At 47.8% G+C, this 15297-nt stretch overlaps 1 protein-coding gene across 1 annotated transcript; it reads left to right on the forward strand.

Annotated features, from left to right (window-relative positions):
* Positions 1-1800: 1800 nt before the first annotated feature.
* On the forward strand, positions 1801-15297 carry LOC128238035 (mucin-22-like; the record flags this gene model as incomplete). The annotated part of the gene is made up of 15 exons (XM_052953602.1): positions 1801-2305; positions 3323-4063; positions 4181-4644; positions 4708-5190; positions 5317-5739; positions 5971-6117; positions 6402-6738; positions 6905-7081; positions 7891-8107; positions 8687-8770; positions 9233-9364; positions 9611-9780; positions 10241-13258; positions 13501-13610; positions 13762-15297. Coding segments are annotated over 15 exons (7128 nt in total), but the record flags the coding sequence as incomplete, so codon positions are not given.

Raw genomic sequence — 15297 nt, forward strand, 5'->3', positions numbered from 1 at the left:
AGGTCAAGGAATTGTTGAGTTTGCCTTCAAGGTCACTGTGACCTTGACATTTTGGCCCGATGACCCCTTAAATCAATAGGGTCATCTACTAGTCAAGCCCAACCTCCAAGCCAAGTTTGAGGGCTATGGCTGTAGGCATTATCAAGTTATTACTCTGACAACCTTTTATCATTCAAGGTCACTGTGACCTTGACCTTTGGCCTGATGACCCCCAAAATTAATAGGGGTCATCTACTGGTCAGGCCCTACCTACACGTCAAGTTTGATGACAATAGGTCCAGGGATTGTTGAGTTATCACTCGGACAAACTTTGGTCTACCGACTACAACAGGAGCCAGCAGTACATCAGAGCCTTCCAATGTCTCATCAACAGGAGCCAGCAGTGCAACAGAGCCTTCCACTGTCTCAATAACAGGGACCAGCAGTACAACAGGGCCTTCTACTGTCTCAACAACAGGAGTCAGCATTACAACAGAGCCTTCTACTGTCTCGACAACAGGAACCAGCAGTACAACAGGGCCTTTACTGTCTCCAACAGGGGCCACAAGTACAACAGAGCCTTCCACTGTCTCAACAACAGGAGCCAGTAGTACAACAGGGCCTTCCACTGTCTCAACAACAGAAGCCAGTAGTACAACAGGGCCTTCCACTGTCTCAACAACAGAAGCCAGCAGTACAACAGCGCCTTCCACTGTCTTAACAACAGGAGCCATCAGTACAACAGAGCCTTCCACTGTCTTGACAACAGGAGCCATCAGTACAACAGAGCCTTCCACTGTCTCAACAACAGAGAGCAGCAGTACAACAGGGCCTTCCACTGTCTTAACAACAGAGACCAGCAGTACAACAGGGCCTTCCACTGTCTTAACAACAGGAGCCAGCAGTACAACAGGGCCTTCCACTGTCTCAACAACATGGACCAGTAGTACAATAGAGCATTCCACTGTCTCGACAACAGGAACCAGCAGTACAACAGGAGCCAGCAGTACATCAGAGCCTTCTACTGTCTCAACAACAGGAGCCAGCAGTACATCAGAGCCTTCTACTGTCTCAATAACAGGAGCCAGCAGTACATCAGGGCCTTTTACTGTCAATACAACAGGAGCCAGCAGTACAATAGGGCCTTCCACTGTCTCGACAACAGGAGTCAGCAGTACAACAGGGCCTTCTACTGTCTCGACAACAGGAGCCAGTAGTACAACAGGGCCTTCCACTGTCTCAACAACAGAGAGCAGCAGTACAACAGGGCCTTCCACTGTCACAACAACAGGAGCCAGTAGTAAAACAGGGCCTTCCACTATCTCGACAACAGGAGTCAGCAGTACAACAGCGCCTTCCACTGTCTCAACAACAGAGAGCAGCAGTACAACAGGGCCTTCTACTGTCTCAACAACAGGAGCCATCAGTACAACAGGGCCTTCTACTGTCTCAACAACAGGAGTCAGCAGTACAATAGGGCCTTCCACTGTCTCAACAACAGGAGCCAGCATTACAACAGTACCTTCCACTGTCTCAACAACAGGTATCAGCAGTACAACAGGGCCTTCCACTGTCTCAACAACAGGAACCAGCAGTACAACAGGAGCCAGCAGTACATCAGAGCCTTCCACTGTCTCAACAACAGGAGCCAGCAGTACATCAGAGCCTTCTACTGTCTCAATAAAAGGAGCCAGCAGTACATCAGAGCCTTCTACTGTCTCAACAACAGGAGCCAGCAGTACAACAGGGCCTTCTACTGTCTCATCAATAGGAGCCAGCAGTACAACAGGGCCTTCCACTGTCTCAACAACAGGAGCCAGCAGTACAACAGGGCCTTCCACTGTCTTAACAACAGAGAGCAGCAGTACAACAGGGACTTCCACTGTCTCATCAATAGGAGCCAGCAGTACAACAGAGCCTTCCAATGTCTCAACAACAGGAGCCAGCAGTACAACAGGGCCTTCCACTGTCTTAACAACAGAGAGCAGCCGTACAACCGGGACTTCCACTGTCTCAACAACAGAGAGCAGCAGTACAACAGGGCCTTCCACTGTCTTAACAACAGAGACCAGCAGTACAACAGGGCCTTCCACTGTCTTAACAACAGAAGCCAGCAGTACAACAGGGCCTTCAACTGACTCGCCAACAGGAACCAGCAGTATAACAGGGCCTTCCAATGTCTCATCAACAGGAGCCAGCAGTACAACAGAGCCTTCCACTGTCTCAATAACAGGGACCAGCAGTACAACAGGGCCTTCTACTGTCTCAACAACAGGAGTCAGCATTACAACAGAGCCTTCTACTGTCTCGACAACAGGAACCAGCAGTACAACAGGGCCTTCCACTGTCTCAACAACAGGAGCCACCAGTACAACAGAGCCTTCCACTGTCTCAACAACAGAAGCCAGCAGTACAACAGAGCCTTCCACTGTCTTGACAACAGGAGCCATCAGTACAACAGAGCCTTCCACTGTCTTAACAACAGAGAGCAGCAGTACAACAGGGCCTTCTACTGTCTCAACAACAGGAGCCAGCAGTACAACAGGGACTTCCACTGTCTCATCAATAGGAGCCAGCAGTACAACAGAACCTTCCACTGTCTCAACAACAGGAGCCAGCAGTACAACAGGGCCTTCCACTGTCTTAACAACAGAGAGCAGCAGTACAACAGAGCCTTCCATTGTCTCAACAACAGAGAGCAGCAGTACAACAGGGCCTTCCACTGTCTTAACAACAGAGACCAGCAGTACAACAGGGCCTTCAACTGTCTTAACAACAGGAGCCAGCAGTACAACAGGGCCTTCCACTGTCTCAACAACAGGGACCAGTAGTACAATAGAGCATTCCACTGTCTCGACAACAGGAACCAGCAGTACAACAGGAGCCAGCAGTACATCAGAGCCTTCTACTGTCTCAACAACAGGAGCCAGCAGTACATCAGAGCCTTCTACTGTCTCAATAACAGGAGCCAGCAGTACATCAGGGCCTTTTACAGTCAATACAACAGGAGCCAGCAGTACAATAGGGCCTTCCACTGTCTCGACAACAGGAGTCAGCAGTACAACAGGGCCTTCTACTGTCTCGACAACAGGAGCCAGTAGTACAACAGGGCCTTCCACTGTCTCAACAACGGAGAGCAGCAGTACAACAGGGCCTTCCACTGTCACAACAACAGGAGCCAGTAGTAAAACAGGGCCTTCCACTATCTCGACAACAGGAGTCAGCAGTACAACAGCGCCTTCCACTGTCTCAACAACAGAGAGCAGCAGTACAACAGGGCCTTCTACTGTCTCAACAACAGGAGCCATCAGTACAACAGGGCCTTCTACTGTCTCAACAACAGGAGTCAGCAGTACAATAGGGCCTTCCACTGTCTCAACAACAGGAGCCAGCATTACAACAGTACCTTCCACTGTCTCAACAACAGGTATCAGCAGTACAACAGGGCCTTCCACTGTCTCAACAACAGGAACCAGCAGTACAACAGGAGCCAGCAGTACATCAGAGCCTTCCACTGTCTCAACAAAAGGAGCCAGCAGTACATCAGAGCCTTCTACTGTCTCAACAACAGGAGCCAGCAGTACAACAGGGCCTTTCACTGTCTCATCAATAGGAGCCAGCAGTACAACAGAGCCTTCCGCTGTCTCAACAACAGGAGCCAGCAGTACAACAGGGCCTTCCACTGTCTTAACAACAGAGAGCAGCAGTACAACAGGGACTTCCACTGTCTCAACAACAGAGAGCAGCAGTACAACAGGGTCTTCCACTGTCTTAACAACAGAGACCAGCAGTACAACAGGGCCTTCCACTGTCTTAACAACAGGAGCCAGCAGTACAACAGGGCCTTCAACTGACTCGACAACAGGAACCAGCAGTATAACAGGGCCTTCCAATGTCTCATCAACAGGAGCCAGCAGTACAACAGAGCCTTCCACTGTCTCAATAACAGGGACCAGCAGTACAACAGGGCCTTCTACTATCTCAACAACAGGAGTCAGCATTACAACAGAGCCTTCTACTGTCTCGACAACAGGAACCAGCAGTACAACAGGGCCTTCCACTGTCTCAACAACAGGGGCCACCAGTACAACAGAGCCTTCCACTGTCTCAACAACAGGAGCCAGCAGTACAACAGGGCCTTCCACTGTCTCAACAACAGAAGCCAGTAGTACAACAGGGCCTTCCACTGTCTCAACAACAGAAGCCAGCAGTACAACATGGCCTTCCACTGTCTTAACAACAGAGACCATCAGTACAACAGGGCCTTCCACTGTCTTAACAACAGAGAGCAGCAGTACAACAGGGCCTTCTACTGTCTCAACAACAGGATCCAGCAGTACAACAGGGCCTTCCACTGTCTCATCAACCAGAGTCAGCAGTACAACAGAGCCTTCCGCTGTCTCAACAACAGGAGCCAGCAGTACAAAGGGGCCTTCCACTGTCTTAACAACAGAGAGCAGCAGTACAACAGGGACTTCCACTGTCTCAACAACAGAGAGCAGCAGTACAACAGGGCCTTCCACTGTCTTAACAACAGAGACCAGCAGTACAACAGGGCCTTCCACTGCCTTAACAACAGGAGCCAGCAGTACAACAGGGCCTTCCACTGTCTCAACAACAGAGACCAGTAGTACAACAGAGCCTTCCACTGTCTCGACAACAGGAGTCAGCAGTACAACAGCGCCTTCCACTGTCTCAACAACAGAGAGCAGCAGTACAACAGGGCCTTCTACTGTCTCAACAACAGGAGCCATCAGTACAACAGGGCCTTCTACTGTCTCAACAACAGGAGTCAGCAGTACAATAGGGCCTTCCACTGTCTCAACAACAGGAGCCAGCATTACAACAGTACCTTCCACTGTCTCAACAACAGGTATCAGCAGTACAACAGGGCCTTCCACTGTCTCAACAACAGGAACCAGCAGTACAACAGGAGCCAGCAGTACATCAGAGCCTTCCACTGTCTCAACAACAGGAGCCAGCAGTACATCAGAGCCTTCTACTGTCTCAATAAAAGGAGCCAGCAGTACATCAGAGCCTTCCACTGTCTCAACAACAGGAGCCAGCAGTACAACAGGGCCTTTCACTGTCTCATCAATAGGAGCCAGCAGTACAACAGAGCCTTCCGCTGTCTCAACAACAGGAGCCAGCAGTACAACAGGGCCTTCCACTGTCTTAACAACAGAGAGCAGCAGTACAACAGGGACTTCCACTGTCTCAACAACAGAGAGCAGCAGTACAACAGGGCCTTCCACTGTCTTAACAACAGAGACCAGCAGTACAACAGGGCCTTCCACTGTCTTAACAACAGGAGCCAGCAGTACAACAGGGCCTTCAACTGACTCGACAACAGGAACCAGCAGTATAACAGGGCCTTCCAATGTCTCATCAACAGGAGCCAGCAGTACAACAGAGCCTTCCACTGTCTCAATAACAGGGACCAGCAGTACAACAGGGCCTTCTACTGTCTCAACAACAGGAGTCAGCATTACAACAGAGCCTTCTACTGTCTCGACAACAGGAACCAGCAGTACAACAGGGCCTTCCACTGTCTCAACAACAGGGGCCACCAGTACAACAGAGCCTTCCACTGTCTCAACAACAGGAGCCAGCAGTACAACAGGGCCTTCCACTGTCTCAACAACAGAAGCCAGTAGTACAACAGGGCCTTCCACTGTCTCAACAACAGAAGCCAGCAGTACAACAGGGCCTTCCACTGTCTTAACAACAGAGACCATCAGTACAACAGGGCCTTCCACTGTCTTAACAACAGAGAGCAGCAGTACAACAGGGCCTTCTACTGTCTCAACAACAGGATCCAGCAGTACAACAGGGCCTTCCACTGTCTCATCAACCAGAGTCAGCAGTACAACAGAGCCTTCCGCTGTCTCAACAACAGGAGCCAGCAGTACAAAGGGGCCTTCCACTGTCTTAACAACAGAGAGCAGCAGTACAACAGGGACTTCCACTGTCTCAACAACAGAGAGCAGCAGTACAACAGGGCCTTCCACTGTCTTAACAACAGAGACCAGCAGTACAACAGGGCCTTCCACTGTCTTAACAACAGGAGCCAGCAGTACAACAGGGCATTCCACTGTCTCAACAACAGAGACCAGTAGTACAACAGAGCCTTCCACTGTCTCGACAACAGGAACCAGCAGTACAACAGGAGCCAGCAGTACATCAGAGCCTTCTACTGTCTCAACAACAGGAGCCAGCAGTACATCAGAGCCTTCTACTTTCTCAATAAAAGGAGCCAGCAGTACATCAGAGCCTTCTACTGTCTCAACAACAGGAGCCAGCAGTACATCAGGGCCTGCTAATGTCAAAACAACAGGAGCCAGCAGTACATCAGAGCCTTCTACTGTCTCAACAACAGGAGTCAGCAGTACAACAGGGCCTTCCACTGTCTCGACAACAAGAGTCAGCAGTACAACAGGGCCTTTTACTGTCACTACAACAGGAGCCAGCAGTACAATAGGGCCTTCCACTGTCTCGACAACAGGAGTCAGCAGTACAACAGGGCCTTCTACTGTCTCGACAACAAGAGTCAGCAGTACAACAGGGCCTTCCACTGTCTCGACAACAAGAGTCAGCAGTACAATAGGGCCTTCCACTGTCTCGACAACAGGAGTCAGCAGTACAACAGGGCCTTCTACTTTCTCGACAACAGGAGCCAGCAGTACAACAGGGCCTTCTACTTTCTCGACAACAGAGAGCAGCAGTACAACAGAGCCTTCCACTGTCACAACAAAAGGAGCCAGTAGTAAAACAGGGCCTTCCACTATCTCGACAACAGGAGTCAGCAGTACAACAGGGCCTTCTACTGTCTCAACAACAGCAGCCATCAGTACAACAGGGCCTTCCACTGTCTCATCAACAGGAGGCAGCAGTACAACAGAGCCTTCCACTGTCTCAACAACAGGAGCCAGCAGTACAACAGGGCTTTCCACTGCCTTAACAACAGAGAGCAGCAGTACAACAGGGACTTCCACTGTCTTAACAACAGTAGCCAGCAGTACAACAGGGCCTTCCACTGTCTCAACAACAGGGAGCAGTAGTACAACAGAGCCTTCCACTGTCTCGACAACAGGAACCAGCAGTACAACAGGAGCCAGCAGTACATCAGAGCCTTCTACTGTCTCAACAACAGGAGCCAGCAGTACATCAGAGCCTTCTACTGTCTCAATAAAAGGAGCCAGCAGTACATCAGAGCCTTCTACTGTCTCAACAACAGGAGCCAGCAGTACATCAGAGCCTTCTACTGTCTCAACAACAGGAGTCAGCAGTACAACAGGGCCTTCTACTGTCTCGACAACAGGAGTCAGCAGTACAACAGGGCCTTTTACTGTCACTACAACAGGAGCCAGCAGTACAATAGGGCCTTCCACTGTCTCGACAACAGGAGTCAGCAGTACAACAGGGCCTTCTACTTTCTCGACAACAGGAGCCAGTAGTACAACAGGGCCTTCCACTGTCTCAACAACAGAGAGCAGCAGTACAACAGAGCCTTCCACTGTCACAACAACAGGAGCCAGTAGTAAAACAGGGCCTTCCACTATCTCGACAACAGGAGTCAGCAGTACAACAGGGCCTTCTACTGTCTCGACAACAGGAGCCAGTAGTACAACAGGGCCTTCCACTGTCTCAACAACAGAGAGCAGCAGTACAACAGAGCCTTCCACTGTCTCGACAACAGGAGCCAGCAGTACAACAGGGCTTTCCACTGTCTCGACAACAGGAGTCAGCAGTACAACAGGGATTTCTACTGTCTCGACAACAGGAGCCAGTAGTACAACAGGGCCTTCCACTGTCTCAACAACAGAGAGCAGCAGTACAACAGAGCCTTCCACTGTCTCGACAACAGGAGCCAGCAGTACAACAGAGCCTTCTACTGTCTCAACAACAGAGAGCAGCAGTACAACAGGGCCTTTCACTGTCTCGACAACAGGAGTCAGCAGTACAACAGAGCCTTCCACTGTCTCAACAACAAGAGCCAGCAGTACAGCAGCGACTTCCACTGTCTCAACAACAGAGAGCAGCAGAACAATAGGGCATTCCACTATCTCAAAAATAGGAACCAGCAGTACAACAGAGCTTTCTACTGTCTCAAAAACAGAAACCAGCAGTACAACAGGGTCTTCCACTGTCTCAACAACAGAGAGCAGCAGTACAACAGGGCCTTCTACTGTCTTTACAACAGAGAGTAGCAGTACAACAGGGCCTTCCTCTCTCTCAACAACAGAGAGCAGCAGTACAACAGGGCCTTCTACTGTCTCAACAACAGGAGCCAGCATTACAACAGTGCCTTCCACTGTCTCAACAACAGGTATCAGCAGTAAAACAGTGCCTTCCACTGTCTCAACAACAGGTGTCAGCAGTACAACAGGGCCTTCCACTGTCTCAACAACAGGTATCAGCAGTACAATAGGGTCTTCTACTGTCTCAACAGCAGAGAGCAGTAGTACAACAGGGCCTTCCACTGTCTCAACAACAGAGAGCAGCAGTACAACAGCGCCTTCCACTGTCCCAACAACAGGGAGCAGTAGTATAACAGGGCCTTCTACTTTCTCAACAACAGGAGTCAGCAGTACAACAGGGTCTTTTACTGTCTCAACAACAGGAGTCAGCGGTACAACAGGGCCTTACACTGTCTCAACAACAGGAGTCAGCAGTACAACAGGGCCTTCTACTGTCTCAACAACAGGTGTCAGCAGTACAATAGGGCCTTCCACTGTCTCAACAACAGGAGCCAGCATTATAACAGTGCCTTCCACTGTCTCAAGAACAGGTATCAGCAGTACAACAGTGCCTTCTACTGTCTCAACAACAGGAGTCAGCAGTACAACAGGGTCTTCTACTGTCTCAACAACAGGAGTCAGCAGTACAACAGGGCCTTCTAATGTCTCAACAACAGGAGTCAGCAGTACAACAGGGCGTTACACTGTCTCAACAACAGGAGTCAGTAGTAAAACAGGGCCTTCTACTGTCTCAACAACAGGAGTCAGCAGTACAACAGGGCCTTCTACTGTCTCAACAACAGGAGTCAGCAGTACAACAGGGCCTTCTACTGTCTCAACAACAGGAGTCAGCAGTACAACAGGGCCTTCTACTGTCACTACAACAGGAGCCAGCAGTACAACAGGGCCTTCTACTGTCTCAACAACAGGAGTCAGCAGTACAACAGGGCCTTCTACTGTCTCAACAACAGGAGTCAGCAGTACAACAGGGCCTTACACTGTCTCAAAAACAGCAGTCAGCAGTACAACAGGGCCTTCTACTCTCTCAACAATAAGAGCCAGCAGTACAACAGGGCCTTCCACTGTCTCATCAACAGGGAGCAGGAGTACAACAGTGCCTTCTTCTGTCTCAACAACAGGAGTCAGTAGTACAACAGGGCCTTCTACTGTCTCAACAACAGGGAGCAGTAGTACAACAGGGCCTTCTTCTGTCTCAACAACAGGGAGCAGTAGTACAACAGGGCCTTCTACTGTCTCAACAACAGGAGCCAGTAGTACAACAGGGCCTTCTACTGTCTCAACAACAGGAGTCATCAGTACAACAGGGCCTTCTACTGTCTCAACAACAGGAGTCAGTAGTACAACAGGGCCTTCCAATGTCTCATCAACAGGAGCCAGCAGTACAACAGGGCCTTCCAATGTCTCATCAACAGGAGCCAGCAGTACAACAGGGCCTTCCAATGTCTCATCAACAGGAGCCAGCAGTACAACAGAGCCTTCCACTGTCCCAATAACAGGGACCAGCAGTACAACAGGGCCTTCTACTGTCTCAACAACAGGAGTCAGCATTACAACAGAGCCTTCTACTGTCTCGACAACAGGAACCAGCAGTACAACAGGGCCTTCCACTGTCTCAACAACAGGAGCCATCAGTACAACAGAGCCTTCTACTGTCTCAACAACAGGAAGCAGCAGTACAACAGGGCCTTCTACTGTCTCAACAACAGAGAGCAGCAGTACAACAGAGCCTTCTACTGTCTCAACAACAGAAGCCAGCAGTACAACAGAGCCTTCCACTGTCTTGACAACAGGAGCCATCAGTACAACAGAGCCTTCCACTGTCTTAACAACAGAGAGCAGCAGTACAACAGGGCCTTCTACTGTCTCAACAACAGGAACCAGCAGTACTACAGTGCCTTCCAATGTCTCAATAACAGGAGCCAGCAGTACATCAGAGCCTTCTACTGTCTCAACAACAGGAGTCAGCAGTACAACAGGGCCTTCCACTGTCTCAACAACAGAGATCAGAAGTACAACAGGGCCTTCTACTGTCTCAACAACAGGAGCGAGCAGTACAACAGAGCATTCCACTGTCTCAACAACAGAGAGCAGCAGTATAACAGGGCCTTCCACTGTCTCAACAACAGAGAGCAGCAGTACAACAGAGCCTTCCACTGTCTTAACAACAGGAGCGAGCAGTACAACAGAGCCTTCCACTGTCTCAACAACAGAAGCCAGCAGTACAACAGGGCCTTCCACTGTCTCAACAACAGGAGTCAGCAGTACAACAGGTCTTTCCACTGTCTCAACAACAGAGAGCAGCAGTACAACAGGGCCTTCTACTGTCTCAACAACAGGAGCCAGCAGTAAAACAGAGCCTTCCACAGTCTCAACAACAGGAGCCAGCAGTACAACTGAGCCTTCCACTGTCTCAACAACAGAGAGCAGCAGTACAAGTGAGCCTTCCACTGTCTCAACAACAGGAGCCAGTAGTACAACAGAGCCTTCCACTGTCTCAACAACAGGCGCCAGCAGTACAACAGGGCCTTCCACTGTCTCAACAACAGGAGCCAGCAGTACAACTGGGCCTTCTACTGTCTCAACAAAAGAGAGCAGCATCACAACAGGGCATTCTACTGTCTCAACACCTGTAGCCAGCAGTACAACAGGGCATTCTACTGTCTCAACAACAGGAGCCAGCAGTACATCAGAGCCTTCCACTGTCTCGACAACAGTGAGTAGCAGTACAACAGGGCATTCCACTGTCTCAACAACAGGAGCCAGCAGTACAACTGGGCCTTCTACTGCCTCAACAAAAGAGAGCAGCATCACAACAGGGCTTTCTACTGTCTCAACACCTGTAGCCAGCAGTACAACAGGGCATTCTACTGTCTCTACAACAGGGATCATCAGTACAACAGGGCCTTCTACTGTCTCGACAACAGTGAGTAGCAGTACAACAGGGCCTTCCACTGTCTCAACAACAGAAGCCAGCAGTACAACAGAGCCTTCCACTGTCTCAACAACAGGAGCGAGCAGTACAACAGAGCCTTCCACTGTCTCAACAACAGAGAGCAGCAGTACAACAGGGCCTTTCACTGTCTCAACAACAGGAGCCAGCAGTACAGTAGAGCCTTCCACTGTCCCAACAACAGAAGCGATCAGTACAACAGAGCCTTCCACTGTCTCAACAACAGGAGCCAGCAGTACAACAGGGCCTTCCACTGTCTCAACAACAGAAGCCAGCAGTACAATAGGGCCTTCCACTGTCTCAACAACAGGGACCATCAGTACAATAGGGCCTTCCACTGTCTCAACAACAAGAGCCATCAGTACAACAGAGCCTTCCACTGTCTCAACAACAGGATCTAGCAGTACAACAGGGCCTTTCACTGTCACAACAACAGAGAGCAGCAGAACAACAGGGACTTCAACTGTCTCGACAACAGGGACCAGCAGTACAACAGGGCCTTCCACTGTCTCAACAACAGGAGCCAGCAGCACAACTGAGCCTTCTACTGTCTCAACAACAGAGATCAGCCGTACAATAGGGCCTTCTACTGTCTTAACAACAGGAGCCAACAGTACAACTGGACCTTCTACTGTCTCAACAACAGGAGCCAGCAGTACAAAAGAGCCTTCCACTGTCTCAACAACAGGAGCCATCAGTAAAACAGGGCCTTCCACTGTCTCAACAACAGGAGCCAGCAGTACAAAAGAGCCTTCCACTGTCTCAACAACAGGAGCCATCAGTACAACAGGGCCTTCCACTGTCTCAACAACAGGGACCAGCAGTACAACAGGGCCTTCTACTGTCTCAACAACAGGAGCCAGCAGTACAACAGAGCCTTCCACTGTCTCAACAACAGAGAGCAGCAGGACAATAGGGCTTTCCACTGTCTCGACAACAGGAGCCAGCAGTACAACAGGGCCTTCTACTATCTCAACAACAGTGACCAGCAGTACAACAGGGCCTTCCACTGTCTCAACAACAGGGAGTAGCAGTACAAAGGGTCCTTCCACTGTCTCAACAACAGGAGCCAGCAGTACAAAAGAGCCTTCCACTGTCTCAACAACAGGAGCCATCAGTAAAACAGGGCCTTCCACTGTCTCAACAACAGGAGCCAGCAGTACAAAAGAGCCTTCCACTGTCTCAACAACAGGAGCCATCAGTACAACAGGGCCTTCCACTGTCTCAACAACAGGGACCAGCAGTACAACAGGGCCTTCTACTGTCTCAACAACAGGAGCCAGCAGTACAACAGAGCCTTCCACTGTCTCAACAACAGAGAGCAGCAGGACAATAGGGCTTTCCACTTTCTCGACAACAGGAGCCAGCAGTACAACAGGGCCTTCTACTATCTCAACAACAGTGACCAGCAGTACAACAGGGCCTTCCACTGTCTCAACAACAGGGAGTAGCAGTACAAAGGGTCCTTCCACTGTCTCAACAACAGGAGCCAGCAGTACAACAGGGCCTTCTACTGTCTCAACAACAGTGACCAGCAGTACAACAGGGCCTTCCACTGTCTCAACAACAGGAGCCATCAGTACAACTGGGCCTTCTACTGTCTCAACAACAGTGACCAGCAGTACAACCGAGCCTTCCACTGTCTCAACAACAGGAGCCAGCAGTACAACTGGGCCTTCTACTGTCTCAACAACAGAGAGCAGCAGTACAACAGGGCCTTCTACTGTCTCAACTCCTGGAGCCATCAGTACAACAGGGCCTTCTACTGTCTCTACAACAGGGACCATCAGTACAACAGGGCCTTCTACTGTATCGACAACAGTGAGTAGCAGTACAACAGGGCCTTCCACTGTCTCAACAACAAGAGCCATCAGTACAATAGGGCCTTCCACTGTCTCAACAACAGGGACCATCAGTACAACAGAGCCTTCCACTGTCTTAACAACAGGATCCAGCAGTACAACAGGGCCTTCTACTGTCACAACAACGCTTAACAACAGTGATGCAACAACCATTTTGGAGAAATTTAAAGGACTATCAAAGAATAATGACAAAAACTCAATTTCCTGTAAGTATTGAAGTGCATTTGGTAGTGTTTAGGTTATTTGTTTTGTTTAGATATTTTATTAATTGGTAATTGGTCCAGTTACTTCGTCAATTTAAAACATATTATAATAGTTTCAATCGATAATTTACAATAGTACAATGGTCAATGTTTTAAAATAATACAATATCATGCATTGCGTCGAACATTGTTTTTAATTTCGTCTTCAAATGGAGATAAAATTGTTACAAAAACATCCATTACAGCAACCTTCGTTCTGGTGGGTACGGTAGGGTCAGTCGGAGCTGTCACAGTGGCCGCTGTAACCGTAGCTGTATACGTGTATGCTTTTAAATTTGCGTCAAAAATACCCAAGGTACGAACACACATTATTTTTCTTTTTAGCAAAGCATTGGTCAGACATATTCATTGACATTCATATTTTTGTTTTTGAATCTATGACTGAGATCAACTAACATTAATTTTGGAAAATAAAATGACTTTAAATTCGTACTTTTGTTTATCAGGTGGCGAATAGTGAAAACATTGCTGCTGGTTCCGGCGACAAGCCTGAGCCAGGTCCGTCTCGAGAAGTTGCCTCCCCCTTATCTATGCACGAAGAAGTACCCACAGCCAGTGAATGTTGACGGCAGTTATTTTTCATGTTTCAATTAGTCAATAGCGGCTGACTGACTGATTTTAAAGACACCGTTACAAACAATGTCTAGTCATTTTTCATTTTTTATGAGCAGAAAAAGTGCTTTATCCGTATGTTTCATTGTGATTTATACTTCCTTTATTTAAAAGGTCAAGTGTGTTCTTATTGTTATATTGGTGCATTATTATTGTAGTGCACTTGCTATACTGCCGACTAGTAAGATAATGAATGTTATTAAAAAAACCCCGAACACTTGTGAAACCACAAGTCTGTAGAGTCTGTGTTCATCCAGACTATTTTCGTGTACAGGGCAAAAGACCTGTGCACATAATATGCAAAGCTTTAAAAAACTGTTTATGGTTTACAAATGTTAGTTCAAAGTTTATGCTAATAATCAATTTGTTCAGTTTTGATTCAATAATTTATTATTTATGTTTCTGCATTAAAATAACAAACATTATTATAAAGTTATATGTGATAAACGCTGTTCCTGTATATTTATATGTGTACATATAAATCTATGTATTTCCGTCCATACAATTAATTATGTGATAGACACACAAACCACAAGTCTGTAGAGTCTGTGTTCATCCAGACTGTTTTCGTGTACAGGGCAAAAGACCTGCGCACATAATATGCAAAGCTTTAGAAAACTGTTTATGGTTTACAATATTTTAATGTTGTGCAGAAGTTCATTACTTATGCATTTCTTTCACTTTTCTATTTATATTTAGTTCATAATTTATGCTAATAATCAATTTGTTCAGTTTTGATTCAATAATTTATTATTTATGCTTCTGCATTAAAATAACAAGTATTACTATAAAGTTATATGTGATAAACGCTGTTCCTGTACATTTATATGTGTACATATAAATCTATGTATTTCCATCCATACGAGTAATTATGTGATAGACATTCAGATTTTTTTTCGTTTATTGTGATTATTTATTTATAAACATATTATAATTATTTTGAACTATATATATACATGCCTTTTGTGCACATTTTGTGATAATGTTATTGACAATATTCTCATTAATGCTGGTCTTTTTATGGCCAGAAATGTTTTCATGGCTAAAACTAAATGCATAAAACATAAACAAATATTCACAATTTCGTTTTGGACCCTCTAATCTTCGTCAAATTGTGTTCCAACCGTACTGTGGTATGGTGAAGAGCATTCGTGGTATGGTCAAGGGCGTTCATGGTATAGTCAAGGACAATCGTATAACACAATCGAAGCGTGAGGGAGCTTGAATACATTCTGGACGTGGTAATCCCTTGGAAGCATCCAATACCACAAAAGCTTGAGTCTGTCAACACCTCCACTGGCTTTAAAAGGACTAGCTCACATGTTTTAAGTTAGGCTGTGTATTTTATGAACGAACACCAAACAGCAACT

The sequence above is a fragment of the Mya arenaria genome, chromosome 6, assembly GCF_026914265.1.
Source record: "Mya arenaria isolate MELC-2E11 chromosome 6, ASM2691426v1".
NCBI classification, from domain to species: domain Eukaryota; kingdom Metazoa; phylum Mollusca; class Bivalvia; order Myida; family Myidae; genus Mya; species Mya arenaria.